Source organism: Podarcis cretensis (genome assembly GCF_951804945.1).
Source record: "Podarcis cretensis genome assembly, chromosome: 5".
NCBI lineage: Eukaryota > Metazoa > Chordata > Lepidosauria > Squamata > Lacertidae > Podarcis > Podarcis cretensis.
In genome coordinates, this window is record NC_137174.1 from 27,502,529 (window position 1) to 27,517,412 (window position 14,884).

Sequence of the window (14,884 nt, forward strand, 5' to 3'; positions counted from 1 at the left end):
AAGTTTGGAATAACGTTCTTCAACCTTGGCTCCCCAGATGTTGTTGGACTCCTGGCAACATTCCCAGGCAGATTTGTTTAGCCATTGATCAGGGATTCCAGCAGACACTTGGGGCCCAGAGTTGAAGAACACCGATTCATGTGATAAGAAGCTTCCCTAAAGCTTTCCCCCTCACCTAATCACTGTAGATGCCACTGTAGAACCTGGGACCTGCAGAGAGCATGTCGTACCTCTGAGCTATGGCCCCATCCCAGATAGAACCATGAGTGTGCGGGCTGCAGTGGATGCTGTGTGGATACTTCTGGAGCACCTCCACCTGAGTGTTTGTTTGAATGAGGAGAAGGCGTTGGAATGCAGTGGCAGGAAGGAGGTCACATGGGATGGGGGATATTAGGGCAAATAATCCCTGTCCTGCTCATGCCATTGACTTGGCTTCTCCACAGCTTGAGGCACAAGGTGTGGGGATTTAGACCATTTAGAAGGATGCTGTTTCAACATTCCAAAGCAGGGGAAGTGCATGCTAATAGCCTAATTCTAATGATGCAGGCATGAAAACTAACAGTCACTCAAACAATCTCTAGTCAATTTTCTGATAAAGTGAATTTAGTGTTTCCTCCATTTTATGATTAAAGTGAGCTATGGTACGAGTTTATTTTTAAGTAGGTGTTAATTAAAAATATGGAAATAGGTTGGAACACATTGCTTTTCACAGGCAAGGAATAATCACAACCAATTTGTTCACACAATCGTGCCTGTTTGGGAATGTTTTTAAAAACGGCTTGAGTTTCCGCTTGGTTCTCTGTGTGCTTGTTTCCGCAGCGGAATATGATTCCAATAAAATCAGTAATTGAATTTGCAGTCCAAAGAATAAATGGTTATTTTAACAGAAAGTTGCACGCTTTGTGGAAAAGACTTAAGCTCTTTGTATATTGTATCTAATGGCAGAGGACACAACATTACTGCCTTTACGTCTCCTTACAACCCACACATTTAACTAAATGCATAGTATTTATAAAAGAAACTAGTACGGTTTTTGTATCTTTGAACAACTTTGTGTCCTGCTGTTTCTGGATTAAGACAAGTTTATTTTTAAATGCCAGTTACTTTGAACTAAAAAAAAAAAGTGGTTCATACATAAGCTGGAAATGAGTTGGGTTTTGGCAGCCTTAGTATATGCCTGCAAGGATTCAAAAGAACTTTGATACACATTCTTCAATGGCCTCCACACTGTTAGCTGTTGTGCAGTATTTTGTCTCTGATGCATTCACTCTGTGACAGCTCTTCCACAAAAGAGAGATGAGGTAACTGGAAATGACTTTTGAAACACTGGGTGATGGAGAAAGATGGGTTTTATAGAGTATTGTAGGGCAACACTAAGTATTTTTTCACACTGTTAGTCATTTAGGCTACCTCGGCGCTGTACATTTAAAGCAGTATGATACCAATTAAACAGCCATAGCTCCCTGCCCACCCCCCTTGCAAAATATCCTTGGTCATAGGTGCCAAGAGTTTTTAGGAGATCCTTATTCTCATCACAGAGCTACAATTCCCAGAGTTCCCTGGGAAGGGGCAGGTGGCCCTGTTTTCAGAAAGTTGGTTTGCCGTTCTGTTCTCCCTCAACAAAAATCTACAACTTGTCAGCCTGTCCCCCTCCTACCAACATCCCATCTAGTATTGTGGAGGGGGCTGGTTTATCTGGATAGGGGTCCAGTCTGTTTTCTGCTCCTTGGGGAGAGCTTTGTTATACTTGACAGCCAGTCATTGGGCACTCTAATGAAGTACTCGCTTCTCTGTGTTTACTTGCCACGCTTAGTCATGCTGGCCACATGTCCCGGAAGCTGTACGCCGGCTCCCTCAGCCAATAAAGCGAGATGAGCGCCACAACCCCAGAGTCGGCCACGACTGGACCTAATGGTCAGGGGTCCCTTTACCTTTTTTATTGTGTTTTTTTAAAAAGAAAAAAATACTTGTGGCCTCCATCTTTTTATGGCGACATGTGCCTGGTCAGAGATTTTGCTTTATTCCACATCAGCTGCCAGTGCTGAGATTATCACGTATGCCTCTTGCAGAGATCCCTGCATGCTCACCTGTAGAGCATATGGCTGATGCTGGATTGGGAGGCCCTAGAAGGTAGAATATTCTTCAGGGGAAAGTGAGATGAAAAACGCTAGCATAAGGCAGCCATGGTGTTGATCTACATGGGATAAGGGTTGTGAAATTTGATAAGTCAGGAGGGAACTGATAACTGACGTATCTCAGTTATTTGGACCTTATTTTATGTTGCGTCATGCATTTTTTAAAAACTGAGGTGTCAATATGTAGATGGGAATTGGTTGTTTTCTGCCAATAGTACTCTGACTGGTTGACTAAGTAGACAAATCAGCAGCATTCATTGGTGTAACAAGAAAATTATCTATGTTGACCTGCGGGAGAGTGTTTCAAAACTGTTTAATAGCTTGAATCTAACGGGAAATATTTGTGTGTTTTCTGTCAGCAATTTGTGGATTAAATGTAGAGGAGCTGAAACCATAAAGCATTGTGCTGCTGCTAAACATCACTTAAAAATTCCATGTTGATATTCATTAGTATAGATTACTGCGTTTCAGATGAATCTCATGTCCTTGAGGCCAAGTTGCTGCTAAAGTGATGCACAGCTTCCTAGATTGTCAGTATAATTCTGCCATTAAAATGTTTTGCTGTCCAATATATGCTTCATACTTGTAAAGTAGCTTTATGCAGATATTTTCATATTTATTAGAAGGACAGGGAAAGCCTGGGTGCACCTTATATAAAACACCATCCCAGGAGGAATAACAGATGGCCCATAGGCCCCACAGCTGGATGAAGGGGATGGTGTCTTCCAGATGTGTCCATCAGGTTCCCAGGCAACCCCACCACATGTGAAGCAGTGTCCCTTCTGCCTGTTTACACCTCCAGCAAGTGTTAGATCTCGTTTTATACATTTTGGATAGTTTGGTCCCGTGCCTCATTCTCTGTTTTTAAATGAACCCTAAAGACCTGGATACTTTATTCTGTTTTTAATTGAATAATGCTGCCCATCTACATTTTATGAACTGTAGTTTTAACTTTGGCTGATATTTTTTTAATATTGAAATAAGAAGGTTTTGGCCTGTTCTTTTAATTAATAGTGTTTGATGTTTTTATTGTTTTGTGGCTTTTACTTGCAAACTGCCTTATTAAAAGTATTTTTGTACTGCTTTTGCTTTGAAAGACCCTATAAAAATGTTTTTTTAATCAATACAAAACATGGCTCAGTCATATTTTTTGTGGCCTCACAAGCTATCACCTAAGTCCTGGATATCTCATTTTCCCTTTTAACAAGTTTCTAGCTTTCACTGTTTTGAAAGCAGCTTCAAAACATGATGGCGATGTGTTTGGAAGGCTCAAGTTATGCAATTATTTGGACCTCAGCCAAGGAGTACCATCTGGAGTCAATCGATAGGAGGCAAAATTTGGACATGAATCTAAGATACAGTTCAATTCAGGGAATAACATGCTTTCTGTCTACAGAACAAGAGCAGATTTTAATATTACACAAACAACTCCTTTGTAACCTATTAGTCATAGCACTTTACTCTTCAGTTAAACAAGCACAGGCACATCTAATGTGTGCTCTTTTTATTCCCCAAACCTGAAATGCACAGCTAAAGATGAGAGTACAGTATTGAGTGAGCTTTAGGCTTCCTTAATTTAGCTAAGTGATTCAGTTTACAAGCTTGCCTGTGTCAGTTCTGAGAAATGAGACATGTTTGGATATGCCTATGGTATGTTTGTGTCCCATACGTGGTAGAGAATTTTTTGGACATGGCAAGCAAAAAAAGAGAGGAGGAATAGAAATTCAGTGTGATTCCGGTTTGGCCCAAACTCTAAGACAAAGATATAACTCCTAAAATGTGATTAAATATTTGGAGAGGTGTGGCTAGATTTTATCACCACAGTTCTAATGTCATCCCTGCTGTTTGAACATTTCATTAATAACGTGTTCACAATATGGATGTAAACATGGGTGGGGGGATTGAGGAGAGAGGAATGAGGGGAGCTTGTGCTGCAAATATCCACTCTTTTTAATGAAAAATTAAGCAGTATTAGATGATAGATTCAGATTTTCTGGAGGCATATTAGTAAAACATTCTGCCCTTGCTCTCACTCCTCATTTCCAGTTATTGCTCAAGTAGAATAGGTAGCTTTTTCTTCTTCTGCAAAGAAAAATGCTGCTGGAGTCTCTTGCGGTTGGAGTTAACTGTCAGAAATAAATAGCTGACTTTCATCTCTGTAATATTACATGAGCAGGCATTCTGTGCCGTGGCTAATGCTATGGAGCCATTTGTATAATATTAAATGTTTTTCCACCAATCAGCTCTCCATTTATACAGCAGTAACTGTACCTTATGTATAGATAAACGGTGCAATAATTTTCATATTAAGAGAACTTAAGTAGCAAAGCATCTGGGGGGACGTGGAGTTTTATACTGGTAGATTGCACAATGTTAATTTTGTAATAACTACCACATCTGCGCAACTCATTCCTTAGGCCTTCTTAGCAACCCCTTTCCATTCGTTCTCCAGAATATTTGTTATTATTTATGCCGTTTTAATGTTGCTGTCTTGCACACTTTTGTTAAAAAAAAACAAAAAACAGCAAAGCTGCTGGACGTCAACCACAAACAGCATATGGCAAACACATGGTGGGAAGTGGATCTGTTGTACCACTTCCTATTCCCCTCCCCCATGAAAATTGAAAGCATATTTGGAGGCTAACTTTTAGACTGCAAGGCTGCACGCTAAAGAACCCACTTTAGGCACACGCCAGGGTTCTCGGCAGCAACTTGACTGCTGTTCTGCTTTGAAAGGTTCTTCAGACGTTTTCCCAGATTTCAGGGGTGGGTTGACAGGTACCGTATTTTCGCTCTATAAGACGCACCATAAGGCGCACCTATAAGACCATAAGATGCACCTAGTTTTTGGAAGAGGAAAACAAGAAAAACAAAATTTTGAATCCCAGAAGCCAGGACAGCTAGTGGGATCACAGTGCAGTGATCCCACTGGCTGTCCTGGCTTATGGGATAGCCGCGTGCAGCCTCTCTCTGGCAAGGGGAGCCTTCATCCCCTGCTCGGAAGAGGCTGCGCATTGCTAAGGCTCCCCCAAGAGCCGCGCTCCATTTAAAGAGTGCACGGAGTGTGTGTGCGGCTCTTGGGGGCTTTTCCCCAAGCAGGGAGAAGGGCAGCTCTTCTCCCTCCTCGGGGAAAAGCCCCCAAGAGCCGCACACATGCTCCACACGGCTCTTTAAAGGGAACGCTGAGCAGAGCCTCCCGCCTGCATTTGCTCCATAAGACACACACACATTTCCCCTTACTTTTTAGGAGGGGAAAAGTGTGTCTTTATAGAGCGAAAAATATGGTACAAGACGAGGGAGGGCAATTCTAGAAAAGTTGGGTTGCACACACAGCGTTCTTCATGCGGTTTTCATAGCCTACCTCAAGGTAACAGGTGGGTAATAAATTGAGATGGTGATGATGAGAAACACTCTTGTGTGATGGACTTTCCTTCAAACCAGCTTCCATCCAATTAGAAAACAGAAGCCTCAATTAAGCAGAGGTGTGCACATTTCAGGCAGCCAGTGCGCATGCGCAGTTAACAGCCGTAGTGAAGTTCAGTGTGGGAAACAAATCATATTTGGGGCATCGGGTGAAGACATCCCTGCCCCCTCTCTGGTCCATATAGCAATATAAAAAAAGTGTCTTGGGCTGCAGGGGTTACCTCACCATGTTTCAAGCCGTTAATATGTACCTAGCCAGAGTGCCTTATAGAGTCCTGGTTCAAAATCCTTTTGCATCGCTGCAGCCAAACTGCTGAGGATCTGACTTTGTAGAATGCCAAATCGTTACAAGACATAGGTTTGCATAATCACTACTTTATTCTTTTTAAACTTTTTTGTAATTCAAAGATGACACATTGCATAGGGAAGTGAAAAACATTCTAAGAAAATGTAAATGTTTTGTAACTTAGAAAAAATAATAATCCGGTTTTTTAAAATTTAAATTCATTTGTGGACCTAATTCCCTTGAAGCTTGTAGAAGCAAAACACCTTTATTCTACATTCTTAAGAAAGCTGTAAATTTTTTCCTTGGAAAAATTGCAACTTTAAAAAGAGGATTATAGTGCTGACCTTGTCTCCTCTATTTTTAAATAGATTTTACTGCATAATCATTGGTAATCGTATACATGAGGTTTTGTTTAAAAGAAACACAAAGGCTTAATTGTATTTTTTTAAAGGAAAGTATTGCATCAGAAGGATTCATTTAAATACATTTGGCTCTGGGCTCTCTTCACAATTCATTCATTCTGATTTTCCCCTGGACTTGTTATGAATGCAAAATTTAGGAAGGACTGAGCCAAATAACGCTTTTTAGATCACTACATTCTGGCTTCAAAGCATAGTTCAGCTCAAAAACCTCTGTTACTAAAGAAAATACTTCATTTTAATTCTCTGTTTGCAGTTGCATTTTTTTAAAAAAGCTATTGTCTAAATGTTAGGGCTGTTGTGACTCACAAAAGCAGCTAGTTCTGGGATAATGTCAGTATAATTGGCTGTTTGAAAGGGCGACAGCAGCAGAGAAAATGCAGGGAGAGCCACTGTAGGTATACAGGTCACTGTAAAAACATGTGTATACATGCAAACATCTTAATGGCTAAGGCTTGAATAATTTTGAAATTCTGAATGGCCAGTAATGCATTTGTAGTGCGTCGTAAAGGCATTCAATAATATAGCCTGGGAGTCCCAACCCTTTTGATCCTAGGAGCAGATCTGAAAACTTAAGAAACTGCCGTGGGCACCACAAAATGCCCATTTCGCAAAAGAAAAATTGGGAGTGTTCAGAGCCCCCTCCCTGCAAACAGCAGGCAAAACACTGCACAAACTCCCCAAACCAAACATAAGAAAATAAAGTAGGCCTGTTGCACAAACACACCAAAAATGCAATCCTACCCATCCAACAGTCTCAAGCCCCCTAATATAAAAAAGAATTGGGGGGCTAGGAGCCTGAGACCCCCAAAGGACCACATTGGGGAGCCTTGTCTAGCCAGCTTTTTCCAGCCCAGCAGCAAGTGATTGGAAAGGCTGTTTTTTCGCCCTTATAGCCAGTCAGCTTCTCTTTGCTTTACAGGAGAGAATCTTTCAGGTTTTCTTTTTTCCTTTATTTTATTTTTTTTTAATCTTCCTTCCGTGTACAGGAAAAGATTGTCGGCCACAAATCACTGGCCTGGCAATGAAAGGGCAACTATCTTGTGCTACAAGAGCAGCACAGTAGTAGCAAAAAAGTTGTGTTGGTTTATGTACTGCACGCCAGCAGTTTGGGCTCTAGCATCATTCTGCAGACCAGGAATTGAAAACCACTCTTTAATAAAACTATGCCCTGATAAGGGCAGTCCTTTTCTATAATGTATATATATTAGACGGTAGTGATATCCATAATCACAGGTCCTTTTAATGGTGTAATATTCCATGCTAAGTAATTGAACAGAATTCAGCATCTGCTGACAGATGAATGCTTTTTCAGCTTTAAGGAGGACCCCTGGAAAAAACATACGACTAGAAATTAAATACAGATCCGGAAAGGATGACAGGAAACTGCCCAGTTCAGAGTACTTGGGAGAGTAACAAAAAGTGTTTTTGGTTAACAGCCTAAAGTGTGTTGAAAAACCCATCAGCGTATTATGAGCATTAAATACATCTTTGTTGTATAAGCTTTTTTGTTTTGTTTCCCAAACAGAATGTTGTAGAACTGGTCAAGCCCGCCGATAGCCCTTTCCCTGCTCCTTTGGAAGAAGGTTTGGCGAACGATATATATTCCAAATTTATAGCACAGATCCCAGGTGAAGAGGATGCAACTAAGGTAAAGGAGGATTTTCCCATTAAAGCTATCTTGGTCAAGGAAATGATATGCTCCTTAATTATCCATCAAGGTGAGGCTTTTGGGAACTGCCGCCATATAAATTTTGCTGGTCTTCTAACACAGAAGCATAGAATTATAGAACTGGGAAGACCTTGAGGATCATGTAGTCCAACTTCCTGTAATGCAGGAATATGCAGCTGTCCCTTACGAGGATCAAACCTGCAATCTTGGTGTTACCAGCACCATGTTCTAATCAACTGAGCTATCCAAAAAATTCAAGAGGAGCTGGTGTATTGCATATATTTTACTTCCTCTGCAGAAGCAGGCATAATTAAATGCAGTTTATAATTACACCCACTTTAAGATGAGAATTTGTTTCCTCTGTTACAGAGGTCCCCAGTGTGGTTCCCATGGAAACCCAGCACCCACAGAGTCCCCCCCCCCCACAGCTGAAATCAGACTTGGAAGTAGTATTCTGCTTTTGGGTTGTGTTTGTGGCACTCCTCTAAGAAAGCAGTACTGCAAATAAATCTGTTTTCATTGATGAAATGTTGGGCACTGCGTTCGTTGAGTTTGTGCGCGCCATGATTTTGCAGGATGAGATCAAATGCTTTGCAGGGTCACCAGTTTACAAGGACATGGCTAAGATTATCAGCTGCACATTTTGTGTCCAACTGCACACTAAAAAAAAAAAAACCTGGTAGATAATAGAAAAGGTGGCGTGTGATGGTGCTCATCACAATTTCTCTGGTTTGTAGAAGCCCATGGGCCCAAAATAGCTGGTGACCTCTGCATCTACTATACCAGCTGGTAGCAAGGCACTTGCTAGCTTTGAGGCTCTGCTCTTCTGCTCAGTTTCTTAAGTAATGTGACAGCCTTCCATCCACTGGCTAGGCCAAAACAACCTCCCAAGTTACCTCTTTTACGCCAATACTGTACAGCAATGCCGCTTTTGCATATGGTGCCGAAACGAACACCTTTCATCTAAGATTTCCTTCCATCCTGTTAGGAAATGGAGGGAGGCGTTCCTCTGGAAGAGGAGGCTGAAGCCGAAACCATTGTGGATCCTTTGACAGGTTACACCATCGAGGACGTTCAGATGGTACTGGGCCAGATCACCGGTGAAATGCTCAGCGGTATTCAGGTATTTCTGAAGGGGTGGCGATAGCACTCTGTTGCAGCAAAACACAACAAAGGATCTTGTGACTTTAAAAGTTTCTTACTGCAAAGAATTTTATGGACTACAGTCCATTGGTTTGTGAAAACCTTATGCCATAATAAATGTGTTAGTCTTCAGGGTGCCACAGGATTCTTTGCTGCTTTTATTCTGTATGCATGATGCATACAGAAATGTGCATTGATGCAGGATCCTGCACACAGCTCATTATAGACTCAAGTACAATACAGTGGTACCTTGGTTCTCAAACTTAATCCGTTCTGGAAGTCCGTTCCAAAACCAAAGCATTTTTTGTTCATATTATTTAGTCCCTGCCCATTGACCTTAGAAATATACTATTTCTGTAATCCAAGCAATGCCTAAATTATTTGGAATTGCTTCTGCACTCAAGCCCTTTTGGATTGCTGGGACGTTTCTTTTCCGTAATTAGCTGGAAGCAGAATTAAAATAGAGGTCCTATATTATGATCCTTGTATAAGGCTTACCCACAAGTTAGCCACATTCATCAGAGACACTTTCTAACATTAGTTAAAAGTTCCTGTCTGCAGGATTTGGCCTTTTCATTGTTTTGTGCTGATGGCTTCTGGGGATTAGTCTCTTAATTGCTCCAATATCAGTTCCTGTTCATGCCATAAGCAGAGTTTTAGTGACTTGTTGACCTGAATTTTTGGAAAAAATAATAATGCCATTTTACTATTAAACATGAAAAGAAAAAATTAACATGAGAAACTCAGTAATTAAAGCCTTCAGATAATACTCTGCATGGAAACAGAAACTGAAAATGGAGCAATTAAAGACAGGCATTTCCCAGAGCCATTAAGAGCCTGTTAATCACTAATCCCTAGCTGCGATCAACAGGAAGTGACACAACAGGCAAGTCCTACAAACTTGAAACCTTTAATTAAAGGCACAGGAACTCAGGAAAACTGGAATAGTGCTTTGTCTGTCCCCAGTGGGCAGGCTGGTGCTGCAGTTGCATTTTATTGCTAAAAACGTTTTCAAAAGTTACAAATCATAAAATATGCCGGAGGACAATACATAACAGCGAGGATTTGGCAGTGGTGTCCCCTGGATTCTCTACAAAAAGTAAGTGAACAAAGAATAGCAATTCCAGAAGAAAGGGCTGGAGTGGAATGCTAGATAATAATGCATAGGGTGAAAAGTGTGTTTCATGCAGCAGCATACAATTTTCCAATATAGAAAATAAACAGGACTAAAGGTTGGTGTGTGGTTTGTTTCAGTCGTTAGTTTATTGTTTGGCAGATGCAAGGACAGAAGAACAAGGCAAATCAGGACTGCGCAGAGTAGGACCTACAAAGCTTTAACAAACCCCACCAGCCATGTGTTGTGGCCTACCAAGTACACAACAGCTCACCCACTGCTATTTTTTTGTCCTAGCTAGGCAGGAAAAGCAGAAAAGCCTATATATGGAGAAGTGCCCTCCATAGGTAGCAGGCAGCATCCAGCATGATACATTGTAAGGTGTGTAGGTCTAGGTTAGATAGTACCATTCTGCGAGAGTCTGCATATTCAGCTTCAGGAATAACCATCATATGACTTCCTTGGTTTGTAAGTCTACTGTGTCATATAAAGACATTTGCATTCTTGCCCTCTCATGCAGCACTAGGAAGCAGTTGAAGGACAGTCAAGCTAACCTCACATGTTTGTCCTCTTTTTCAATAATTGTATAGAAGAAACACAGTTCTCTTCAGTGGATTTGCAACCAACAGTTCCCTCTAGCGCAAATCAGGGGTACTTAATAAAATCACTATAAACACATGCCTTTAGGATGGGCCTCTTCTTTCTCCCTTCCTCCCCATCTTCTGCCCCCGGCACTATTGTGAAAAGTCAGACAGCCCCCCAAAAGTTACATTTAAAATAAAGCAATGTAGGTATTTTTATTTGCATATCGGCAATTTGCAAAAATGTGTCAGTGGGCAAAATAAGTGTCAGGGCTGCCCGAGGTCCCAGCTCACAAAGGACCAACGCCAGTCCGTTGTTATATACAAAAGTCTTTATTGAAACGCAGTTTCGATTTCAAAGCCGCGGCGTGCAGCCCTACGTCTTAAACCCTAGACCGCTGAAGCTCCGTCTGAATCTCCACCCCCCAGACACCAGTTTAAGACTCTAGCCTTGCTCCACCTCCTCCTCTGCTCTTTCCTCCTCTGGGTCCGCCTGTCCACTGGGGTGTTGCCCTTTCTGGACTCTTCTGATGCTGAGTCCCCGGATTCTTCCCCCTGCCTCCGGCGTGCTTTAGGACCTGGCTCCCAATCCGTGCTTCCTGCTGTCCCGCGCGCCTGTACATTTGAACTTGGCGCGCGCGCCCAGCCAGCAACCTTTCTCCTGACCGTTACACTGCTCCTGTCACTGCTTCCCCCCTCGGGGGGGTAGCTGGACCTGACTTCCCCTCCGTTCCCTCACTCTGCGATGGAGGCGTGACCAGCTCTGACTCATCTTCTCTCCCTACTGGAGGAGACGCTGGCCCTGGTTCATGGGACTCTTCCCCCCCACTCCGCTCTGGTGGGGGAACTGGTCCTGATCTCCCGCTGCTGCTTTGGGAGTCCCCGCTGGCCCCTTGCTTCTGGTGTGTCCCCCCTGGGACCCCCCCTTGCCCTGGCCATCGGCGCCCCCCTCTGGGAATCTTCTGAATCACTGGAGAAGCTCATGGAATCTCTCGGGCCACTGTCATACTCCCCTACGCTGCCCTCAGATTCTTCCCCTTCGCTCTCCGTTTCCTCTCTCCCCTGTGTCTCTGCTCCTGAACCCCTGACAATAAGATTTGGTTATTTTGATGTGTATCTATCTAGTGCCTGCCATTACTTGAATATCTTGTGGTTTAATCCCAATACAAGGACTGTCTCTCTCTCTCTCTCTCTCTCTCTCTCTCTCTCTCTCTCTCTCTGCCCCCACCCCCGCCTTGTTTCTCACGAGGCTTCATATCTTTTTGGAACCAGTTTTAGACTTGGAACAATTAAGCTGCTATCCTGTTTGCACTTACTGGGGAGTGGTAGCATTGAACTCAGTGGTGCTTAGCCATGCATAGGATTGCAGTATTTTAAAAATGTTAAGTGTAAGACTCTCTGCTTCTATGGCCCAGCTATAGCTCTTTTCTCATCTCCCCTTCTCCCTGCTCTCTTCATCCTGTGTGAGCCATTTGCTTTTTGCCCTGTTTCTGGAGCTGCTGTCTTTATCAGCATCCCCACATACGATAAGGAGAAGGAGAAGTTCATCCTGTGATCGCTATAAAAGTGAATCTCTGGAAATCCATCTGTATTGTTGTCTATAGCCGTGAACCATTTCATTGTAGTGGGTCTTTGTCCGATTGAACAGATAACCCTCCTGTCAAAATCAAGGAGAATACTCATCAAGCCTCAGGGATTTTGGATGTCGTCTTAGGGGCAAATTCAAGGTGCCCTTTTGTCTTTATGTTCCACTGTCTAACTCCCCCACTCCCTTCCTTCCTTTTTTATTCTGGAGGATTTTATTAATCTGGGCCACGTATGAGGAACATGATATGATTCTAATCTGTATTCATTTTATTTAAGATGCATCTTTTGCCACCAAAAAGGGACCCAGAGCAGGGTGCAAACATTACACAATCCATAAAGCCAACGATTAAAACAATTTTACAACCTAGTTTACATCTTTTGTTGAGGTTCGCTATTAACACTGTCTCTGAAACAAATAGTTTCAAATTTGGCTTATAAAAATACTGTGTGGTTTTAACTAGGATCCCTAGGGGCCACCAATGGGGCTTCAAACTTAAATATCAGAAGAGCACCCTGAGGATCTCTTAACAGTGAAGGCATAACTAATCTGTGTTAAATTATTCTGTTCTTATGCACTCATGTTCAGAGACATGATAAGTATTTAACTGGGTGAGTACAAGGTCCTTTTTCGTCCATCATTTTTGTCAGAATCTCAGCAACCATTATACATGAGGCCTTCCACCAGAAATTGGCTAAAATGGGCCACAATATGCTTGTGCCATATTTAAAACATTGCCTACTAGTTCTCTTTCACAAAGTGATTTTTGAGCTAAATTCCGTTCCAGTTCACCAAGACTTCAACAACATCATTTTGAATTCAGCAGCAAATTTGGTATTAACTCTTAGATGCATTTAAACTATGTCTAAAGCAGCAGAGAGAAAAAAATGTTCTTTTTCTGTTGTATTCTGCCGCTTTGGGGGCTGCTTTTCTCAACCATATTCCCTCCACAAAAGCAGGAAATTACAGAATGCACAAAAGTATACATTTCCTACAAAAGAGATACACACATCCACCTATGTAAAAGGTTACATAAATTCCAAGGCCACTGATACATTCAGCCAGCATTTGTACAAAGTTGCAGAAACAAAACAAAATGAAAGTGGCAGAAAGATACTATCACTGTCAAGGAATATTTGTTGCCATCCTTGTGACATTGTTCTGAATACTGCAACGAAATCCAAGCATTCTGATGCTTGTTTGTATGATGTTCATTTGCAATGAAGCTTTAGTTGAGAGAGACAAGCAACATCTAGTAAAGTAGTTCTGGCTTCTTGTTGTGCACATTGCTTCATTACATTTCCAGTAATGCACTCTTAAGTGCAATAGATCTGCTCTAAAGATTAAACATCTGCTGTGAAGGGAGGGGAGAATGGAAAATAACTCAAATGCCAGAGGATTCCACCTCCTCTCACCAATTTAGATTTATTGGTAAAATTCATCTGAGAAGGCAAGGTTACTGGTGGGGTGGATTGAGAGATGGTTGTCACTTCCTGTTCATGACAAGCATATATAGTGCATTGAACTATGCACACAGTAATGAAATAAAGTATTGTTGTGCAAGTACAGGCTGGGGCATCGTAACATCTGCAAAACAGGAAGATGTCCAAAGAATAATGTCTGCCTTTGCTATAGTGAAACCATGAAGACAATGTGCAGTAGCTGATAGCTCAGTTACATCTACTTCTTCTTTAAAATTGTCTTTACAGACTGAGATTAATGAAAGGCTACAGACGCAGCAAGAGGCCTATTCTGCAAGAATAGAAAAGCTGAAGAAGGCCTGAAAGAACTGAGCAAGCAGAGGGATGGTGGTGTCTTACACTTGCTATATAAAACACAGGACAGCAAGCCCTGTGATGTGTTTCTATTACCTACAGTCAGCATAATTGGGACGCTGTTTCATCATCCAGAAAGCACTGTTCTTTACCATAGCACATCTATTTTTATATTATTTGAGTGTTCTATGAAAAGATAAATAAAATTAAACTTTAATTTTCCTCTATTGAAGGTTGTGTTTGTTTGTTTGAATCTGAGCGTCATCAGGCTTGTGAAATTTTCCCCTATATGTGTGCTGGTGGAAGATATTCAGAACATCCAAGGGCATAAAAATATTGTAACCTTTCGGGGGATCATAAACAAGCAGCCTCTTACCTAGAATAGTTACGTCATCTCTTAGGGACGGATTGATCGGTCTGTTTCAGGCCCATGTAAGTTTTGCATGTAGCCAGTCATAAATCCATTCTGTCCCATTTTTCATTTATCTGTTTTAAAAAGAATGAGAACATGTTATTTAGAGCCATACTTTATGTCATTGGGTGCATATCTAAACATTTTTTAAAATAAAATATGCTTTTTTAGTATTGTTTTTTGAGATAAGCACCCTATCCTAAAATTCAGAGAAATCTGAAGGATAGTTAAGTTCCAGTGTTTGTACTAGTCTGGGAGGTACAAACAAGGTCAGTTAGGGCAATGAAGCAATATTGCAAATGTAGCCATAGCCTAGATCTGTATAATAGTATTATGTTG

At 41.7% G+C, this 14,884-nt stretch overlaps 1 protein-coding gene across 3 annotated transcripts in view; it reads left to right on the forward strand.

The window, feature by feature from the left end:
- Positions 1–14,360, forward strand: part of CABCOCO1 (ciliary associated calcium binding coiled-coil 1) — a 56,511-nt gene extending 42,151 nt beyond the window's left edge. For all 3 annotated transcript variants that reach the window (XM_079975735.1, XM_079975736.1, XM_079975734.1), the window contains exons 6-8: positions 7,792–7,914; positions 8,924–9,058; positions 14,068–14,360. In XM_079975735.1, coding sequence (XP_079831861.1) covers positions 7,792–7,914; positions 8,924–9,058; positions 14,068–14,142 — 333 coding nt within the window. In that variant the 3' untranslated portion in view covers positions 14,143–14,360. The remainder of the gene's footprint in view (positions 1–7,791; positions 7,915–8,923; positions 9,059–14,067) is intronic.
- Positions 14,361–14,884: the final 524 nt, after the last annotated feature.